This window comes from Scyliorhinus torazame, chromosome 12, assembly GCF_047496885.1.
Source record: "Scyliorhinus torazame isolate Kashiwa2021f chromosome 12, sScyTor2.1, whole genome shotgun sequence".
Lineage (NCBI taxonomy): Eukaryota > Metazoa > Chordata > Chondrichthyes > Carcharhiniformes > Scyliorhinidae > Scyliorhinus > Scyliorhinus torazame.
This window is the reverse complement of record NC_092718.1, coordinates 218,374,922-218,397,410: the sequence shown is the minus strand read 5'-3', so window position 1 is coordinate 218,397,410 and position 22,489 is coordinate 218,374,922. Positions and strand designations below refer to the sequence as shown.

Here is a 22,489-nt window from a genome sequence, read left to right as displayed (position 1 = left end):
AGAATGTTGCCATAAAAGGTGGTAATATGTGGAATTCAGGGAGAGAGGAGTAGTGTTCCATTATATAAGGTAAGGTTGGAAAGTCAAGTGAAGAGTGGTGAAGTGGCAGTAGGAGTAATAGAGAAACTATCTTGTCCAGGAATTCAGTTTATCTTGGGTATTGATATAGCTGGATCGCAGGTAGGAGTGATGCCTACTGTGGTTGATAAGCCAGTGGAAAATCAGTCAACTGAAGTGTTGAAGGAGAACATCCTGGGATTTTTCCGGATTGTGTGGTAACAAGGTCGCAAAGTCACAGGTTAAGACAAGAGGAGAAATCAAAGAGTGAAGATGAAGTTGAAGTGCAATTATCAGAAACGATTTTTGATCAGATGGTTGAAAAAGAACAAGAACAGGTGGAGGATGAGGCAGATATTTTTAGTTCAGGAAAATTGGTGGAGTGTATACCAGAGTGTTATTACCGTAAAAGTAATGTCTTGATGAGAAAATGGAGACCTTTACATATGCAGGCAGATGAAAAGTGGGCAGAAGTTCATCAAGTAGTATTGCCGGTAGGGTATAGAAAGGAGGTGTTGCGAGTTGCACATGAGGTAACAGTGGGAGGTCATTTGGGGACAAGAAAAACTCAAGCTAAAATCCAAAAACATTTTTATTGGCCTGGACTACATAAAGATGTAGTTAAATTTTGTCAATCGTGTCACACATGTCAAGTGATAAGGAAACCTCATGCAGTGATAAAACCAGCGCCCTTAATACCCATTCCAGCATTTGAGGAACCTTTTACAAGGTTCCTAATTGATTGCGTAGGACCGCTTCCGAAAACAAAAAGTGGGAATCAATATCTTTTGAGGATAATGGATGTGTCTACTAGGTTTCCAGAGGCCATTCCAGTACGTAATATTACAGCTAAAAAGATTGTGGTGGAGTTGCTTAAATTCTTTACTAGATATGGACTATACACAGAAATACAATCGGATCAAGGATTAAATTTAACCTCAAAGTTATTCAAAGAAGTTATGGATAGCTTAGGAATAAAACAATTTAAATCAACTGCGTACCATCCAGAATCGCAGGGAGCATTAGAAAGGTGGCATCAGACATTAAAGATAATGTTGAGGGCTTATTGTCAAGATTATCCAGAGGATTGGGATAAAGGAATTCCATTCGTACTGTTTGCAATTAGGGATGCACCGAATGAGTCAACCAAATTAGTCCTTTTGAATTAATTTTTGGTCATGAGGTAAGAGGACCACTTAAATTGATTAAGGAAAAATTGGTGAGTGAGAAATCGAAAATTACATTATTGGATTACGTGTCAAATTTTAGGGAATGATTAAATAGAGCAGGTGAATTGGCTCAGACAACATTTAAAGGTTGCACAAAATATGATGAAACGGGTAGCGGACAAGAAATCCAAAGTTCGTAGTTTTGCCAGTGGAGATAAAGTTTTAGTATTGTTACCAGTAGTAGGTGAGCCTTTAAAAGCTAGATTTTGTGGACCTTATCAGATGGAAAGGAGGAAGACTCACCGAGTGTGTCGTATGAATATGCTTGGAGGGTACTTTGAAAGGGAAGGAGAGAAAAAGGAGGAGGTTTTGATGATTCTAGCTCAAAGTGACGAACCAAATCCAGATGGCTTGGAATTTGACATACCTCAAATTAAATTGGAAAACAAGGATGTTCTTAAAAATTGGGATAAATTGTTGAGTTACCTTCCAGAGGAAAAACAAACTGACCTTAAAGAGTTATCGATATCACATGGGCACGTTTGTGGAGATAAATTGGGAAGTACTAAAATGGGTATACATGATGTAGATGTGGGAAATGCTGTTCCAATCAAACAACATCCATACAGACTTAACCCTTTAAAATTGGTGCAGGTTAACAAAGAGATTGAGAGTATGCTTAAAAATGGCATAATTGATGTGGGTTGCAGTGGGTTGCAGCCAATGGAGCTCACCCATAGTGATGGTACCTAACCAGACGGTACCCAATGGTGGTGTATGGACTACAGAAAGGTTAATGCAGATACAAGAATGGACTCTTAAACTACCCCATGTTTGGAGGATTGCATTGCGAAAGTGGGACAATCAGCTTTTATTTCCAAACTGGATTTACTTAAAGGTTACTGGTAGGTACCTTTATCCAAAAGGGCGGAGGAGATTTCAGCTTTTGTGACTCCAGATGGTATATACCAATTCAAAGTTATGCCATTTGGCATGAAAAACGCCCCAGCCACATCTCAACGGTTAATTAACAAAATTGTTTCAGGATTATCCAATTGTGCGGTATACATCGACGATCTGGTAATTTTCAGCCAGACATGGAAAGAACATTTGAAGCATCTGATGGAGTTATTCGATCGACTTCAGGGGGTGGGTTTGGTGATGAACCTAGCCAAAAGTGAATTTGGAAAAGCCCAAGTCACTTTCCTTGGCCATACAATTGGTTGGACAGGGTCGAATGGTCACACGGGATGTGAAACCAACAGTTATTGAGGAGTTTTCAATACCCTCGAGACGAAGGGAAATAATGCGATTTCTTGGCATGTGGATTTGATCGAACATTCGTGAAAAAGTTTTGTAGCGTGATTGCTCCACTGATGGACTTGCTGAAGAAGCGTAATAAATTTCAGTGGATAGCGGAATTTCAACAGGCATTTGACTGCCTGAAAGCTGTGATAACCAATGCTCCTGGGTTGGAGAATTACAAGGGACTCTGCGATCAGATTGAACTAAAGTATCTGACTTTGAAGCGACATGCCGAGGTATTGAGAAATGGATGGATCGTGCACAGACCTTCTTGTTCAAAGAGACTGTCAATTGAGAAGGATTTCAGTTGGAAGAAGAACAAAAAAAAAAATGGACTATATTATTATACCTGTTTGCGTGTGTTGTTTTTTGAAATGAAAAAGTATATTTACTGTGTGCATTTCTTAAAGGATAGTGAAAAATGAAACCATCTTGAAGTTGATGGTTTGGGTTTTTTTCTTGGGGGGAGGTGTCATGTGAGACTACCTTTAAGAAATGGGGGTTTATTACTGCAGTGATGTCAGAGAGTGGGTGGAGCTGGGGTGTCTGTCAGCTTTTTACTTTTGTTTTAGGCTGTTTGCTGCAGGGTGTGTTTTAGTTTCGTTTTCAGTGTTGGAGCTGAAGCCAGACCAAGTAGGTGTACTGCTGTTCTCTCTGCCATCATAAGACTATATCTTGATCATTTGGTGAATTCAGAATTCTAAATGTTTTCAGTAGTGACTTTAACCTGATGTGCTTCTGTTAAAGGTTTTGTTTTTAAAAGTCGTATGGATGTTAAAAGGAAAGCTTAAAGGATTACTTAGTCTTTGGGGGTTGTATTTGAATTAATGGTTGCTAAGATGTTCACTGTCTGTTTTGAAAAGGTTAACTTGAGTTCATAGAATAAACATTGTTTTGCTTTAAAAAATGCTTTTCCATTTCTGCTGTACCACACCTGTAGAGTGGATTGTGTGCTCTCCATACCACAATCTATTGAAAGTTATGGGTCAGGTGAACTCCATGATACACTTTGGGGTTCTCTATACCCTGGCCCATAACAGTGGTGTAGTGGTATTGTCACTGATCCAGTGACCCAGAGTACTCTGGGGGTCCCAGGTTCAAATCCCACCGCTGCAGAGATTTGAATTCAATAAAAATCTGGAATTACAAGTTTAGTGATGACCATGAAACCATTGTCAATTGTCGCAAAAACTCACCTGGATCACTTATGCCCTTTAGGGAAGGAAATCTGCCGCCCTACCTGGTCTGGCTTAGATGTGACTCCAGACCCACAGCAATGTGGTTGACTCTTAACTGCCCTTCAACGGCAATTAGGGATGGGCAATAAATGCTGGCCGAGCCTTGATGCGCATGTCCAATAATAATCTTTATTATTGTCCCAAGTAGGCTCACATTAACACTGCAATGAAGTTCCCAAGCCGGGAATCGAACCTGGGTCCCTAGCACTGTGAAGCAACAGTACTAACCACTGTGCTACCGTGCCGCCCTAACGAGCAGAGTTGACGAGAGGGAGCCAATGGGTGTGGCATATTTGGACATTCAAAAGGCTTTTGACAAAGTCCCGCAGGGGAGATTAGTGTGTAAAATTAAAGCGCATGGGATTAGGAATAGTCTATTAAGATGGGTTGAAAACCAGTTGGCAGACAGGAAAACAGAAGTAGGAATTAACGGGTCTTTTTCCAAATGAGCAGCAAGTGGCTAGTGGGGTACCGCAAGGATCGGTGCTCGGATCCCAGCTATTCGCAATATATATAAATGATTTAGATCAGGCATTGTCAAACTTGGGGGCGCGACCCGCCGCGGGCGGATGTCGGGAGGGTCACGGAGCCGTCCGTCGCGGCGCTCCCGATCGCGTAAATATGCGCGCAACAGCCGGCTGTTAATAACGTCGCTGCAAGCGGCCTTCAAAACGGCCGCGGACATGTTAAATAAAATGCGTCCGCACTGCGCATGCGTGCCAGATCACTGGCTCTCATGCGCAAGAAGCCGATGGTCGGGCACGCATGCGCAGTGCAGCCGCTTTTAAAAAAAAACGGTCGCAGCTTTTTGTTTTGCAAGTTCGGGGGGGGGGGTTTATTCATTTTGTTCATTTATTTTATTCATTTAATTTTTTTTTTTCATTTATTTTATTCATTTTATTTTTATTTCTTTTTACAAGTTGGGGGGGGGTTTATTTGATAAAAGTTTACAGGAAAAAAAATGCAGAACTTTGGACAGTTGGAGACTCCATACTTTCCGACACCGGAAGGCTTCACCTTCATCCAACAGGTTCCATTGGAGGAGCGTGTGCGAGGGCCAAAGGGACCCAAAACTATTTCCTCCATTTTTGTCAGCAGCAAACAAGGTAAGAGAAAATGGTGGGTCGCGCAGGTTGGCCGGCATGGGTGGCGAAGGTCGGCTGGCGTGGATCGCGAAGGTCGGCCGGTTGGTAAAAATGGGTCCCCGGAAAAAAAGTTTGAAGAACACTGATTTAGATGACGGAACAAAATGCAATATCTCCACATTTGCAGATGACACCAAGTTGGGTGGGAGGGTGAGCTGTGAGGAGGATGCAGAGGTCCTTCAGTGTGATTTAGATAAATTGAGTGAGTGGACAAATGAATGGCCGATGCAGTATAATTTGGATAAATGTGAGGTAATCTACTTTGGTAGCAAAAAGAAGGCAGGTGATTATTTGAATGGCCATAAATTAGGAGAGGGGAATGTGCAACGAGACCTGGGTGTCCTCGTAAACCAGTCACTGAAGGTAAGCATGCAGGTGCAGAAGGCGGTAAAGGAGGCAGATGATATGCTAACCTTCATAACGAGATGATTCGAGTAGAGGAGCAAGGTTGTCTTCCTGCAATTATGCAGGACCTTAGTGAGGCCACACCTGGAATATTGTGTGCAGTTTTGGTCTTATCTGAGGAAGAATGTTCTTGCTCTAGAGGGAGTACAGCGAAGGTTTACCAGACTGATTCCTGGGATGTCAGGACTGACGTACGAGGAGAGATTGGATTGGTTAGGATTTTATTTGCTGGAGTTCAGAAAAATGAGGCGGGATCTCCTAGAAACCTATAAAATTGTCACAGAACTAATCAGGGTAGATGCAGGAAGGATGTTCCCAATGGTGGGTGTATCCAGGACCAGAGTCTGTGGTTACGGGGTAGACCATTTAGGACAGAGATAAGGAGAAATTTCTTCACCAGAGAGTGGCGAGCCTGTGGAACTTTTTACCACAGGAAGTAGTTGAGGCCAAAACATTGTCTGTGGAATTTCCGTCGGCAGGATCCTCTGGTGCGCCAGCAGCACACCCACCCCCGCTGGTTTGGATTTGGATTGGTTTATTGTCACGTGTACCAAAGTACAGTGAAAAGTATTTTTCTGCAAGCAGCTCAAACAGATCATTTAGTACATGAAAAGAAAATGAAATTTAAAAAAAATACATAATAGGGCAACACAAGGTACACAATGTAAATACATAGATACCAGCATCAGGTGGAGCATACAGGGGTGTAATGTTAATCAGGTCAGTCTATAAGAGGGTCGTTTAGGAGTCTGGTAACAGCGGGGAAGAAGCTGTTTTTGAATCTGTTCATGCGTGTTCTCAGACTTCTGTATCTCCTGCCCGATGGAAGAAGTTGGAACAGTGAGAAAGCCGGGTGGGAGGGGTCTTTGATTATGCTGCCCGTTTTCCCCAGGCAGCGGGAGGTGTAGACAGTCAATGGATGGGAGGCAGGTTTGTGTGATGGACTGGGCTGTGTTCACGACTCTCTGAAGTTTCTTGCGGTCTTGGGCCGAGTGGTTGCTATACCAGGCTGTGATGTATCCAGATAGAATGCTTTCTATTGTGCATCTGTAAAAGTTGGTAAGAGTCAGTGTGGACATGCCGAATTTCCTTAGTTTCCTGAGGAAGTATAGGCGCTGTTGTGCTTTCTTGGTGTAGCGTTGATGTGGGTGGACCAGTGTTGGTTAAAGGGCTGAGTTGATTTCTAGGGGAAAATGTACAGAAACGTCCACAAGCAGGATGTGCAGAAGGGGATCCCAAGGAGATTTTGCATTCTGTTTTTTATTGTAGATTTTTATTGTAGATGATTGATGTTTTGTTTATTAAAGGAGTGAATGTTGGGTGAGGATTGGATGGTTAAAGGGCTGAATGTTGGCTGAGGGCTGGATGGTTAAAGGGCTGAATATTGACTCAGGTCTGGATGGTTAAAGGGTTGAATGTTGTTCCCTGGCTGAGTCGCGCCGCCTCCTCCCCGCCTGTGGATGGCGCTGTTTAGGGCTGGGAACATATCCTAGCATGCCGCGGCGCTCCCACGATGCACGGCGGGTCTGTCATGGCGGCGGCCAGGTCGGCTCTGTGAGAGAGTGAAGCTTTAGGAGCCCCGGAGACGGCAGTCGATGGCTGCGGCCTTGGGCAGGGCCTGGCTCTGCCGGGTCCTGAGGAACACGGGTCTCGGCCCCAGGGCCAGCCGCCAGGCAGGTGAGTAGCGGGAGGCGCCTCCTGGGCAAAGGGCCGCCCGAGGCTCAGGTGGAGAAGCTGGGCGGAGATTCAGAGCCGGGCCCGGGGCTTGAGTCCATGGGGGTAACCAGAGATAGACATTGTCCAGGAGAAATTATCTGACTGGCTGCAAGTCAGGTGTTTCAATTTAAGTGGCTAGTTTTAGTGGAAACCACCTCAAGCAGGTCCAGCAGGTAAATAGTTCACACGTCTTTGTATTTAATCAAACAATCCCATTCAATAACCAACAAGTTGCATTTCTATAACACCCTTAAATAGGGAGAACATCAAAATGGGATTGGACCAACAAAGTAAAACAAAGCCAAATAATTTTAGGACAGCATACCAAAGGTTCGGTCAAAGAGGTTTAAGGATAGGAAGAGGTTTCAGGGAGGGAATTTAGTGATTAAATAAAAACTCTACCATCTTAACATTTTACGACCAACTACACAAGGTTAGAAGTTCACACATAACATGTGGGATGGCTCGGTGGCACAGTGGTTAGCACTGCTACCTCACAACGGCAGGGACCTGGGTTTAATTCTGACCTCCAGTGACTGTGCCGAGTTTGCATGTTCTCCCTGTGTCTGCGTGGGTTTCCTCTGGGTGCTCCTCTTTCCTCCCACAGTCCAAAGATGTGCAGGTTAGGTGGATTGGCCACGCCAAATTGCCCCTTGGTGTCCAAAGATGTGCGGGGGAGTGGGCCTTATTTAATTTTAAGCAAGTGAACGGAGGCAGGTTTGAGAAGATTTGAGATGGTTCACTGTTGGTGCAATTCTTTGTAACGTTGCATGGCCTATGTTTGTGGTTATCAGCATTTGCCTTTCTGCAAAATGACCGGATTCACAGCTTCACTCGCTCATTGGCTAGCCACGACGGGCGCAGCTCGGCCTTGGGAAAGATATTGAGTGTCACAAAACAGGAAACTGAGGACGTTGGTAGACAATACCCTCCTGCTGTTTCTGTGAGTAAAGGTGGGTTCACTTATTGCATTGGGCTTCCTTCTAAAGTTGGATGATCTGCAAATATTTTTATTTAATCGTTGGACTTTATGATTTTTTTCTGAAAGCAACGTTTGTAACTACGGGTGTTTATAATTTTGTGACTACTGCAAACTCCCAAGAGGGGTGGTATCATAGCACATTGGTTAGCACTGTTGCTTCTCAGCACCAGGGTCCCAGGTTTGATTCCAGCTTGGGTCACTCTATGCAGAATCTGCACGTTCTCTGTGTGTCTGCGTGGATTTCCCCCGGGTGCTCCGGTTTCCTTCCACAGTCAAGATGTGCAGGTTAGGTGGTTTGGTCACGCTAAATTGCCCCGTAATGTCCAAAAGTTGCTTGGGTAGGGTGCTTTTTCCAACGGCTGGTGTGGACTCGATGGGCCAGGTGCTCCTCCTGCATTTGCAGAGTGGGAATCAGTGAGAATCAATCTTTTGAAGAATAATCAATTTTGGATTAAAAGACCAGCCTGGTACACAGCAGGACTCTGTCCCAATTTTGCACACTGTCATCAGGAGAGGGGAACTGAGTGAAATTGGTTTGCACAACACTGCTTGTAATTATGTGCAAATTGGCATCTTGCGAGGCTAGTGTGTTAAGTGGAAAGTACATATTGTAGTATGAGGGGTTTTCTTATTAAGCTGGGCCTGAGACTCGCCGATGGGATATTGTAGAGGAAGCTTTACTTGGCCTTTTACATGCTGAACCAGCTTTGGAAACAGTTATCTTCCACTGGGCTTCTGAAGCAAAAACATCGTCACTTTCCTGACACTGCGGCCCCTCGGCTTGTCAGGCACAAAAGATCATGGGGAGGGAGAAATTTAGTGCCATTGTGGGTTGGCATACTTTGAGGCCCTGGAGAATCTTTCACTTTCTTTTCAGTTATAAATTGTTTTTTAAATAGAGATTTATGTGGTGCTGGGCATTTGTGCTTTGAAACAGGAGGAAGCCATTCAGCACATGAACATGCTCCATATTCAGTTATATCATGGCTGACCACAACTCCAATTACCGGCATTTTCTCCATGTCCAATGTACACTTGCCCAACAAAAATCTGTTTATCTCAGTCTTGAAAGTTCCAATTGGTAGCCAACATGTTCTTATTTAAAACTCCTCAATTACATCACTGTTTAACTTTCTCAATTCAAGAAAATCAGACATAGTTTTATGAACTTATCCTCCCAATTTAATCCTGGATGGCTAACCGGCAGAGGATAGGAATAAATGGATCATTCTGGCTGGGGGTGGCAGAGACTGATAGATTTCAGATTAACAATAACATAAAAGGTCATGAGGGTAGTGTGTGTACGGCATTGACGTATCTGATCAGCCATGATTGTATTGATGAGCTGAATGGCCTCCTCCTGTTACGAACCCCTGCTATAATTTTTTTTTTTTAAATTTAGAGTACCCTATTCATTTTTTCCAATTAAGGGGCAATTTAGCGTGGCCAATCCACCTAGCCTGCACATTTTCGGGTTGTGGGGGCAGAACCCATGCAAACACTGGGAGAATGTGCAAACTCCACACGGACAGTGACCCAGAGCCGGGATCGAACCTGGGACCTCAGTGCCGTGAGGCTGCAGTGCTAACCCACTGCACCACAGTGCTGCCCCACCCCTGCTATAATTGAGGTTAATATGTGCTTAAACCTATTTGAGTCCTTTGTGACATTTCTGAGGTTCACTGCCCAGAACTGAATGCAGATGGATCTAAGCTAGCTCTCATTAGCCATCCACTCTGTATTCTTGGCCCCGTCTTGGCTCAGCGCTTTGCTTGCACGCTTCCTTCTCCTAAATGATTGAAGTTGTATTTCTGTGTTGCAGCTGAGCAGGACTACCTCCTCCTTCATCAACCGGATCAGCCTGAAAACTCTCAAGTGCTGAGAGTTGCCATCATTGGAGCGCCGAATGCTGGTAAATCCACCTTGTCCAACCGGCTGCTTGGCAGAAAGGTAAACCCATCTTTTGAAGAAAGATTAGATGCTCCTGATTTTGTCTGGGATATACCTGGGGCTGGTTAAGCACAGTGGACTAAACAGCTGGCTTGTAATGCAGAACATGGCCAGCAGTGCGGGTTCAATTCCCGTACCAGCCTCGCCTCCCCGAACAGGTGCCGGGATGTGGCGACTAGGGGCTTTTCACAGTAACTTAATTGAACCCTACTTGTGACAATAAGCGATTATTTAAATATTTACCTTGTGTTGCCCTATTATGTATTTTCTTTTATTCCCTTTTCTTCCCATGTACTTAATGATCTGTTGAGCTGCTTGAAGAAAAATACTTTTCACTGTACCTCGGTACATATGACAATAAACAAATCCAATCCAACCTGTTATTGACATTTATTCAAACAAAATGTTTCTGTCAGCAATATTTTAGTTGTTGATGAGTGATGGCTGATCAGGGAGCTGTGTTACATCTTCACACCTCAGCAAAGACCACAAACAGGATAGTGTTAATACAAAGGCAAAATCCTGAGGATGCTGGAAATCGGAAACAAAAACAGAAAGTGCTGGAAATACTCAGCAGGGCAGGCAACATCGGGGAGAGAGAAACAGAGTTGATGCTTCAGACCGGTGACCTATAAATCAGAACTGAAAAGTGTTAGGAGATGAAACAGGTAAGTATAGCAAGTAAATTGGCAGGAATATGGGAGAGGAAAACTGGGACAAGTGTCTTGAGATGAAGTGGAGGGCAGGAGATATTTCACTAAGGAAAGGAATGATGCTGCAAGGCAGAGTGAGATGGTTAAAACAAAGAAAAGCCAAGGAGCTGTCAATGGCAACGACCAAATCGTTATCAGCACCTATTGTCCGAGGAAATGGGAGCAGTGCATATGACTGAAATCGTTGAATTTGATGTTGAGTTTTCGAGCATTGTTTTGTTACAAACATTGAGAGCCTTTACCAAGGCTGTTACAGTTCCTCACTTTATACCAGGTCCAACCCCACCCCTCAATGGTATGACACAATTTAGTAAAATACAAGCGTTTCATGACTTCGGTTATAAAACACTTTGGATCACCCAATGTAGGATATGTTCTTTTGTCTAAAGACGTGTAGTCAGCTTTGTAGGAAATGCAGTACCTCCTGGAATCTCTGAAGTTCAATTTTTCATGTTGAGTCGCAGGCAGTGACTTGGTAACCTGTGACGAGTTTTACAGCTGGGCCCAGTCTTATCCTCCCCTGTTGGCCCCATGTCTCTCTGTCTTACTGAAGAGCAGTCAATCTGTGCCATAGGTATTTGCAAGAGCTTCTGTCCCAGCTGAGATCAGCTAACTCCATGCACACAGGCGTGAGTTACAAGAACCTTGGACCTTCCAAGTCCATGTGACTCAGCTTCCTTCCTCCCTTTGGTCTAGCCGTGTTTTGTTTCATTCCCTGGCTGAGTTCCAGTATTCTTGTTGAGAACGAGCTGCCTGGTAAGTTTATTCTATTGTCCTTTCCTGGTGAGAAAGGCTCCCAGTCTCAACTCAGCATATCAGAGAACGGGTGACAGGAAATGTTGGAATATATACATTTTCCTGAAAAATATAATACACTCGGACACATTTTTAAATGTGTTCATAAAGGGTAGGGCAGTGGAGGTGATTCAATAGTTAAACAGCAGCTGAGTGATGTTTAAATGGATATTAACTATGTTTACTGGCTGGTTAAAATAGTAACTGTTCAAAATTGTGTCTTGAGTGAGTTCTGGTTTAATGATCTTTTCTGCTTATTGTGTTGCAGGTCTTCCCTGTTTCAAGTAAAGTCCACACAACGCGCTGTCGAGCTCAAGGAGTCATCACTGATGGAGCAACACAAATAGTGTGTGCCCACCTTTTCCTGAAGTATTTTGGTTTCTTTTCAAAGGGTCTTGGCTCCATGTGACTTTAATTCTGTTTATAGTGGGGGCCAGGTTATGAATTTTGTGTTTAATGCAGGGACTTAAGTGGCCCCGACTGTTCTTGCTCCCCTGCTAAGTCTGTTGTTTCATGTCGGGCTGTGGCTCTTGATTAGAATTCAACTTTGAAAGAGAATGTCAGTGCCGTTCACAACTGTGGCAGAAAAGCATAAGTTAGATCGAGTGTCCGGTTTACTTTTCCGCGCAGCTCCTATTGACTGGTTTCGCAGAGAGGAATGGCTGGAGGTCTGAGACCATGTCCATTATCAACCACCTCCTTCGACCCTGCTTACCTGTGCAATGTGTTACAACACCCTGGGTAAGTCAATTCCAGCCCCACTCGGCCAGGAGTCACAACACAAATTAATTAACCAATAATTCTTATAAAATTCTGGAAGTCTTTGGCCCTTGGCAGCCCAATAATTACAGTCACCAGGTTTGTAAGTCAAAACACAATTACTGTTTATTTATACCAAGAACTATCATGAAATATGCAGTAAATGCAACTGGATAACAACAGCCTAATATACAACCATAAGACATAGGAGCAGAATTAGGCCACCTGTCCCACCGAGCCTGCTTTGCCATTCAATCATGGCTGATGTGTTTCTCATCCCCATTCCCCTGCCTTCTCCACATGACCTCTGATCCCCTTTTATCTACTACCCCCCCCTTTAACTGTCCCACCCTCCACCCACACACAGAACAGACAAACAGAGGGGTGGAAAGGGATAAAATAATAAGGATGAAGGTCAAAAAATAAGAGTCACTGCTTCAAATGGTTGTTCTTTAGCACATTTTCCTCACAGCACGCTGGTTGTTCAGTCTCTGGTTTACAGCTGGTTATGGTCTTTCTTGCAGAGTCATTGAATCGCGGTCCCCGTATGTTAGAAAATACAGCACTTTTAGGCAGCAGGCTTTCCGGAGAGACACTTTATTTCTTATCAAACTGGGCCTTCAGCTCGCGGTTCACATTCAGGCCTATACCTTTCTGTATAGAGACCTTATTTCACATCAAACCTCGCCTTCAGCTCGTGGTTTGACTTCAGGCCTCTGCAGTCTCAAGAGAACGGGACCCAGACTTGCTGGAGAGAGAGTCAGCCCTCACGGTGGCCTTCTGAAGAGGTTTAGTTAGATTGTTTTCGGAGAGAGTTCGTTAGTTTCCTCCATCTAAGCTGCAGAATCAAAAGTGAAACCAGAATTGAACCTCGTGACTCTGAAATCATTCCAGTGAGATCAGATCCAATCACTACCTGTTGCTGGGCAGTGCAGAACCTTTAGGGCCAATTCATTGTCCATCAGCCAAATCGTTCAAACCCAAGTCATCACTGACACTGGCCAGTCTAAAATAGCACAGCTGCCGCCTTGAATTAAAGGTACAGGCCACTGCATCCTTCTGCTTGAAGTAAAGATTCAGGCTGCCTTGCTGATACATGCCCATAAATCATTCATGGATCAAAAATGCAACGGCAAAAATTAAAGAAAGAGGAAATAATGGAATAAACAGGAGGGACGCTTGCAGATGCACTGAGTGCAACAGCTCGTGGACTTTGGCACTTAATATTGAGACTGTCATTCTGCTTCTTCCCTGTTACCCATCAAGACAAACCTCCACTTCATAAAACTGCTAACCACCCATCTCCATGCCTGGGTCCCAGACAGCCAACCTTCTTAAAACCTTGAGAAACCTGGACCGTTGCAGATTACCTCCTTATCTCCAACTTCTCTTTCCTCTACAGAGTCCTTGCTGTTGGATTATTTGCATTTGCTCGAGTCAGAAATGCTCTCTAACTCCCTGCCCTTTGCTTGATTCCTCTCTTCCCCTTTTTCTCATGGCTCTCAGATCTACCTCTTGACATTTTGTCACCTTCTGTTTTCCTAACTCCTGCTTGATATTTAATATCCCCTGTGTTATGCCTGGAATCCCTTTAGCATGCTCTGTGGGTGCAGATTAGCATTCATTCTTGTGTAGTTCCTGATCATTCTCTCTCTCTCTCTCACTTCCTCTGCAGGTTCTTCTGGACACACCCGGTCTCATTTCAGCTGTCAAAGCAAAAAGGTTCTTCATATTTTTCTACTTTTATTTCACATTTTACTATTCCTCTAGTCTGTTTAATAAGTGAACCATTCCATTCCTGCCAGGCACAACCTGGAGAAATCGCTGTTGGATGATCCGTGGCAATCAGTGAAAGAAGCAGACCTGGGTGAGTGAGAGCGAGATCTATCTCCATTAATGTGGCTGCATCGACCGAGCTTGGATCCAATGCTTCACTTTGTTGTCTTTTGCCCCCTAGTGCTCGTTTTGGTTGACATCTCTGACCACTGGACACGCAACAAGCTCCACACTGAATTATTGAAATGCCTTTCCAAATATCCCCATCTCCCAGCAGTTCTGGTTCTGAATAAGGTAAGCAGCAATGGCTTGTTCCCATCTTCTCAATTCACCAGCACCGTATGAGTCTGGACCTCCTTCCAATCTTATCTTTGGAATTAAATGGAACTAGTTTAAAATAAGCAGGGCTGTTTCTCTAGATTAGCTCAGAAGGTTATGGGTTCAAGCTCAAGTCCCCCCCACCCCGGCCGCCCAATGGTACCAGTGCTGGACTGAAGAGCACTGTACAGTTGGCAGTGCAATGTCTCAGATAAGCTGTTAAAGTGAGGTCCTGGTTGCCCCCTCGGACCACATGTCAATATTTCCAAGAGACATGGGGTGGTCTCCACCATGTCCAGGTCAATATTTATCCTCAACCCAGTTTTTAAAAAAAAGGCAGGCTATCTGGTCAGTTTTTAAAAAATATTTTTTATTCTCCTTTTCACATTTCCTCCCAAATTTACACCCAACAATAAACAATAATCAGTAACAAATGTAATGTCAATCCCCATATCAATAACAACGATCCCATCCTCCCACCAAACCCCAAACATTAGCCCGCATGTTAACATAAACAAATGACAAAAAGGAATCAGGAATCACCCATAGTCACCATTAACACATACAGTCCCTCTCCCCCAAATGTTCGATGTGATCCAATTCTCAAAGTGCATAATGAAAAGCGTCCATGAATTGTAGAACCCCTCCATCCTTCCCCTCAGTTCAAATTTGACCTTTTCAAGCGTCATGAATCCAGCTGGTCCCCCCGCCACGCCAGGGCACAGGGTGGAGAGGTTGATCTCCACACTAACAGGATCCGCCTTCAGGCGATCAACGAGGCAAAGGCGGCTATCTGGTCATTTATCTGTTACGATCCCAGTTGATGTTACAATTGGACGGGAGCAGGCGGCATGATGGCGCAGTGGTTAGCACTGCTGCCTCAAGGTGCTGAGGACCCGGGTTCGATCCCGGCCCCGGGTCACTGCCCGTGTGGAGTTTGCACATTCGTCCAGTTATAATATCAACATCTACGTGAGCCTCACCCCCCACAACCCAAAGATGTGCAGGGTAGGTGGATTGGCCACGCTAAATTGCTCCTTAATTGGAAACAACAATGAATTGGGTGCTCTAAATTTATTAAAAATATAAATAAATAACTGGATGAGAAGCTCACCAAATGGAACCCTGCCTCAAAAGATTGTAACTTTTTCTTTATAAAACATTGAGGTACAGATTCACAGCATCGCTAATTAGCTTTTAAAACCAGAAAAACATTTATTGAACACGGAACATTCAATTTTAATACAGTACTCCTTTATTGCAGCCCCCCCCAACTTTAGCTTAACAAATACATAGATTTAAAGATTAACCTGGATTACAAAGGACATCTTAAGCTACAATGGTCTCATTAACACAAAAAGTCCCTTTCAAGCACACAAAATGACAGTGCTCAAATACACTCACTCCGGTCTGAACACCAGTTAGTATCTGCGGTTTTCTCCAAATCGTCCCAGATGATTGTCACATTAGTTTCCAAACTCCACTCCCAAAAACACCCTTTAAAATTTTCCCTTGTAATAATATTTTCCCTTGGATGTTTACATTCCGAAATTCAGTCCAGATTTTACAATTGACACATTCAAACAAAGCTTCCGCAAATCCAGTCCAGGATTTCACACCAACCCGTTTCGGATTTCTTGGTCTTGACTGTTATGCAAACTGCTCACCATTGCTTTAACTCTTGATTTCCAGACTATTAAAATGACATGAAGTGTTTCATCTGCCTCTGAGGTCTGCTGCCCCACTTTAAATCTGCAATTATCTATTTAACTCAGAAAACTTTCTTGAATCCCTCAGACCAGCATGGAAGGGATAATGAAACTCCTAAAGGAGTTTGGAGCCTTCTCGGGTTACAAGTTTAACCTGAACAAAAGCGGGACGCTCCCTGTGATCCCGCAACAAGGAAGGACAGAGCTGGGGTAACTGCCGTTGAAACAAGTCCAGACCAAAGTCCGGTATCTGGAGTTCCAAATAGCCCACAACTGGACGCAAATCCACAAATGGAACATGACGAGTCTGGTGGGGGAAGTCAAAAGGGACCTGCAGAGGTGGGGCCCACTCCCACTCTCCCTCGCAGGGGACGATCAAAATGAGCGCACTACCCAGGTTCCTCTTCCTGTTTAGATCCCTCCCGATCTACAACCCCAACCCCTTTTTCTTTTTTTTTTTTATAAATGTTTTATTGAAAATTTTTCCCCAAACAACAATTTTTCCCCTCTTACAAAGCAAACGCAACAATAACAATACAGAAATTTTAAACAATACACAAGTAACAAAACCCCTTTATCTTTGACCTAAACTAAACCCCCCCCTCCCCCCCCCCCACCCCCCCTCCCCCTGGGTTGCTGCTGCTGGTCATCTGTCTTCCCTCTAACGTTCCCCTAGGTAGTCGAGAAATGGCTGCCACCGCCTGGTGAACCCTTGAGCCGATCCTCTCAGGGCAAACTTTATCTGCTCCAGTTTAATGAACCCCGCCATATCATTTACCCAGGCCTCCAGTCCGGGGGGTTTCGCCTCCTTCCACATGAGTAGGATCCTGCGCCGGGCTACTAGGGACGCAAAGGCCACAACGTCGGCCTCTTTCGCCTCCTGCACTCCCGGCTCTTCCGCAACTCCCAACCCCTTTTTCAATACAGTCGACAAACTAATCATGGCATTTGTGAGGAAGAACCTGAGGATCGAAAAGAAGGTGCTACAAGCTAAAAGAAACATGGGAGGCCCGGCCCTCCTGAACCTACAATTCTACCACTGGGCGGCCACAACAGAAAGAGGAAGGGGATGGCTGATGGAACCGGGAGCAGAATGGGTGAAGATGGAGGAGAGTTCCTCCATCGGAACGTCCCTCTTGAGTCCTAGCCACAGCCGCTCTCCCATCCCTCCCCCAGCCAAACACACGAGCACCCCAGTGGTAGTAGCCATGCTCCTGACGTGGTACCAAATGAGGCAGCACTTCGGCCTGACTGAAATGTCCACCATGGCTCCCATCTGCAACAACCACAGGTTTGCTCATGCAATAGTTGACACCACCTTCAAAATGTGGAAAGAGAATGAGGGGACACTGACGGTTAGTGACATGTACAAAGACGATCGAGTCGCAACACTGGGGGAACTCATGGAGTGGATCCGGTTACCAAGAGGAAATGATCGGAGATATATTCAGGTCAAAAACTTCCTCCATAAGGAAACAACGACGTACCCCAGATATCAGGACCGTCATTAGTAGACGAACTGCTGGATACGGGCAACCTAGGGAAGGGAAACTGGGGACATGTATGGATGGCTGTTGGAGGAGGTACGTTCCCCCTTGGACGGGACAAGGAAAAAAATTGGAGGAGGAGGAAGTAGGCATAGAGATGGGAGGAGGAACTAGGCATAGAGATGGGGAGGACTCTGGATCGAAGCACTGCACAGAGCAAACTTCACCTCCACATGCACAGGTCTGAGCATAACGCAGTTAAAGGTGGTGCGCAGAGCACCTAACCTGAATGAGTGGGTTCTTTCCAGAGGCAGAGGACAAATGTGAATGGTTTCAGGGAGGCCCAGCCTACCACACCCACATATTCTGGGCTTGCCCCAGACTTATCAGGTACTGGAGAACCTTTGTGGCGATGTCCAGGGTTGTGAGGGTGGAGCCATGCCCAAAAGTGGCAGTCTTTGGGGTTTCAGATCAGGCAGAACTCTTCATGGGGAGGGTGACTGGTGCCCTAGCCCTTTGCCTCCCAGATCACCCGCCAGAAAATCCTGCTCGGCTGACGAGTGGCAACACCACCCAAAGCTGCAGACTGGCTGTCCGACCCGGAGGGATTTCTCAGGCTGGAAAAAATAATATTTGCCAATTGGGGGGGGGTGGGGGGGGGTCGAAAGAGGGCTTCCACAGGATGTGGAACCTGTTCACCAACTTGTTCCAAGATCTGTTCGTAGCCATCAACCAGTAAAGGGAGCGGCAAGAGAGACAGGCGAGCCACGGGACGAAAAAGAAAGTAGGGGGAGTGGGAAGAATGCACGCAAAGAAAATGAGAGGGACAAAGGACAAAGCCACAGGGGACTGGTCTGAGGCTAAGCTGAAGCCCAAACTAAAGTAATTAGACACTTGCAAATAGTGCTCTGGCCTTACTGGGGATTGTGACAGATGTAGGCTGACTAAAGGGGGGCAACGGTCAGAGCGGGCGAGAAGACAATTGCCTGTAATTGTATCTGATTTCTGTTTATTTTCCTTTTTTGGTGCAGTTTTGTAATATGTAACTTATGAATTGTGACATCTAAGATATGAAAACCCAACAAAAACACTTTATTAAAAAAAAACTTTGTTTACGCTTCCTTGAATTCTTCTGAACAGCACCTTCATAGAATTTACAGTGCAGATGGAGGCCACTCGGCCCATCGAGTCTGCACCAGCTCCTTGAAAGAGCACACCCAATCCCACACCTCCACCCTATCCCCATAACCCAGTAACCCAACCCAACACTAATGGCAATTTAGCATGACCAATCCACCTAACCTGCACATCTTTGGACTTGGTCTCTGTTCCCTTAACTTGAGTCATCTTACACACACTTTCTGTTCCAATACCCTGATTATCTGGATTGTAACTTGTACTTTACAAAGCCTGCCTCTTTGCAGCTCCCATCCTGTCCAGGCTTTCTTTTGGCAGAGTTCAGAGATGTTCACTCCCTGAGATCCTGATTCCAACTCCTCTTGAATTGCTTAAACTAAAACCTTTTACCTTACAAAGGCCTCCAGTTGCTAAGCAACAGCAAAGTGCTTACCTTTTATTTATTTTTCACCCTGCAGCCCTCTCTAAGCACGATAGAAACCCAGTTGGGTCTTAACAACCCCCACACATGTAAACACCTTTGTCCAGCATGAATCTAACAATAGATTTGACCTTTTTCCAAGCACAAAAACACACCTAGAACAGTACATAATTTCTAAGGTTTACCAAAGCAAACATAAATCACTTAAACAACCTTTGTTTACCGAACATATCTCATTGCTGTTTGTGGGATCTTGCTGTGTGCAAATTGACTGCAGTGTTGCCTACATTACACAATGGTGACATTTCAAAAAGCACTTCAATACCTGTTAAGAGCTTTGGGACAGTGTGAAATTGTGAAAGACGCTATAAAAATGAGTTTTCTGTTGGAGAAGCAACATGTTCTGTGTGATCCTTTGGGACGTGTCACAAGCCAAATGCAGCGAACTCATTCTGTAAGGGAAATTAGATTGAAGAGCACAATAGAACATTTGAAGAAAAATTCAACTCGTTGAGTTTCTCACTTCCTTTTGCTTGTCGGTTCCAGGTGGACTTGCTAAAGAACAAAGGCCTCCTTCTGGAATTGACAGCCAGGCTGACCGAGGGAGTAGTGAACAATAGGAAACTGAAAATAAAGTCACGGTTCAACTCTCTGCCGCAGCAGAGCACCTTGTCCAGAAATGTGTCCGGGAAAGACAGAACTGGGAGGCAAGAACGTGGGGACGGGGAAGCACCAATTGCAACTGGAGCCTGGGATGGGGAGTATGTCATGAATAAGAACGCCCTCTCTGAGGATTCGCCGGGAGACTCTGAGTTCCCTCATGCAGAGGTGTCCACTGACTGTGTTTCTGGCAGTGACGGCAGCGTACAGCAGCCAGCAGATACAGGGAGCGCACGGCCCCAGGGATTAGCTGGCCAGCACGGGGACTCGAAGCATCGAGAGGGCTGGCCTCACTTCAAGGAAGTGTTTATGCTTTCAGCTGTCAACGGAGAGGAAGTAGAGACTCTTCAGGTGAGTGAGCAAAGCCACAGCACTCGGTGAAATGGCGGGTACAAAAAGATAATTTACAAGTTAGTGAAATATTAGACTTCAGTTGTCAGGGTGGTGGGGGTTCTGGAATACAAGGGACTGTGAGACATGTTAGTAGTCGTATAAAGCTCTGGGTAGATCCCATCTGGAGTAATTGCATTCGGTCCTGGGCGCTACCCCTCAGGAAAGATATGTTGGCTTCTGAGGAAGTGAAACACAGGTTGACCAGAATGGCACCCAGACGTAGAGATTTGAATGAGGAAGACTGATTGCATTGACCAAGCTTATAATCCTTTGAATATTGTCGGGTAATGTGTTACTTGACATGTTTAAGTTGTTTAAAGAATTTGTAGGTTGGATAGAGATAAGCTATTTCCTGTTATTTTTCTAGTGGGTGTCTGAAATCTTTTCTTAAAATTTAGAGTACCTAATTCTTTTTTTTTTTACAATTAAGGGGCAATTTAGCGTGGCCAATCCACCTACCCTGCACATCTTTGGGTTGTGGCGGTGAGACCCACCCAGACACTGGGGGAATGTGCAAACTCCACACGGACAGTAGGCCGGGATAGAAGCCGGACTATTGGCACCATGGGGCAGCAGTGCTAACCACTGTGCCAGCCTGCTGCCCCCCAGAATCTTCAAATTAACCATAGGGGATTGGAGACTAACGCCAAGGAGCCTCCAACGACAGCAACTTGCATTTATATGCACCTTTTAAATGTCATAAATTGACCAAAAGTGCTTCACGAATGATAAAGAAACATTTTGACAATGGCTACAGAAGAACATATCCAGAAAGGTGAACAAACGCTTGGTCAAAGAGATCAGTTTAATAAAAAGAGTTAAGGAGCATAAAATAACGGAGAGGTTCGGGGAGGTAATTCAAGGTGTTAGGGCCCAGGCAGCTTGAAAGAAAGGCCCCCAGTGGAGAGAGCAATGAAAATCGGAGAGGGGGGGATTACAGAGATAAGGAGGACTGGAACACAAGTGTGCAGATTTAAAAGTCAAGACATTGTTGGATTCTGACCCAATCACTACACAATGTGATGGATGTGAGGTAAGCTAAGGGCAGCAGGGATTTCGATGAGCACAGGTTTGTGTTGGGTTAAAAAATGGAAGCCGGCCAGGAAAGCATTCAAATCTTCTTTGACTGACTGACCGGATCCCTCCTGCACAGTGTGTGTCTTGACTGACTGGATTCCTCCTGCAGGGTGAGTGTACTATCTGACTGGATCCCTCCTGCAGGGTGAGTGTACTATCTGACTGGATCCCTCCTGCAGGGTGCTTGTCCTGACTGACTGGATCCCTCCTGCAGAGTGAGTGTACTATCTGACTGGATCCCTCATGCAGGGTGAGTGTACTATCTGACTGGATCCCTCATGCAGGGTGAGTGTACTATCTGACTGGATCCCTCCTGCAGGGTGAGTGTACTATCTGACTGGATCCCTCCTGCAGGGCATGTGTCCTGACTGACTGGATCCCTCCTGCAGGGTGAGTGTACTATCTGACTGGATCCCTCCTGCAGGGTGCTTCTCCTGACTGACTGGGTCCCTCCTGCAGGGTGAGTGTACTATCTGACTGGATCCCTCCTGCAGGGTGAGTGTACTATCTGACTGGATCCCTCCTGCAGGGTGCTTGTCCTGACTGACTGGGTCCCTCCTGCAGGGTGAGTGTACTATCTGACTGGATCCCTCCTGCAGGGTGCTTGTCCTGACTGACTGGATCCCTCCTGCAGGGCGAGTGTACTATCTGACTGGATCCCTCCTGCAGGGTGAGTGTACTATCTGACTGGATCCCTCCTGCAGGGTGAGTGTACTATCTGACTGGATCCCTCCTGCAGGGTGAGTGTACTATCTGACTGGATCCCTCCTGCAGGGTGAGTGTACTATCTGACTGGATCCCTCCTGCAGGGCATGTGTCCTGACTGACTGGATCCCTCCTGCAGGATGAGTGTACTATCTGACTGGATCCCTCCTGCAGGGTGAGTGTACTATCTGACTGGATCCCTCCTGCAGGGTGAGTGTACTATCTGACTGGATCCCTCCTGCAGGGTGAGTGTACTATCTGACTGGATCCCTCCTGCAGGGTGAGTGTACTATCTGACTGGATCCCTCCTGCAGGGCATGTGTCCTGACTGACTGGATCCCTCCTGCAGGATGAGTGTACTATCTGACTGGATCCCTCCTGCAGGGTGAGTGTACTATCTGACTGGATCCCTCCTGCAGGGCGAGTGTACTATCTGACTGGATCCCTCCTGCAGGGTGAGTGTACTATCTGACTGGATCCCTCCTGCAGGGTGAGTGTACTATCTGACTGGATCCCTCCTGCAGGGTGCTTGTCCTGACTGACTGGGTCCCTCCTGCAGGGTGAGTGTACTA

At 45.4% G+C, this 22,489-nt stretch overlaps 1 protein-coding gene across 2 annotated transcripts in view; it reads left to right on the top strand.

Annotated features, from left to right (window-relative positions):
- The first annotated feature begins 6,825 nt into the window (after positions 1 to 6,825).
- The window catches only part of eral1 (Era-like 12S mitochondrial rRNA chaperone 1), a 33,241-nt gene continuing 17,577 nt past the window's right edge, over positions 6,826 to 22,489 (top strand). Inside the window, exons 1-8 of one of the 2 annotated variants that reach the window (XM_072469947.1) lie at positions 6,826 to 6,996; positions 7,830 to 7,988; positions 9,840 to 9,967; positions 11,744 to 11,821; positions 13,910 to 13,956; positions 14,040 to 14,101; positions 14,192 to 14,304; positions 19,629 to 20,093. In XM_072469947.1, coding sequence (XP_072326048.1) covers positions 6,915 to 6,996; positions 7,830 to 7,988; positions 9,840 to 9,967; positions 11,744 to 11,821; positions 13,910 to 13,956; positions 14,040 to 14,101; positions 14,192 to 14,304; positions 19,629 to 20,093 — 1,134 coding nt within the window. In that variant the 5' untranslated portion in view covers positions 6,826 to 6,914. The remainder of the gene's footprint in view (positions 6,997 to 7,829; positions 7,989 to 9,839; positions 9,968 to 11,743; positions 11,822 to 13,909; positions 13,957 to 14,039; positions 14,102 to 14,191; positions 14,305 to 19,628; positions 20,094 to 22,489) is intronic. The other variant, XM_072469948.1, reaches the window with a different exon arrangement.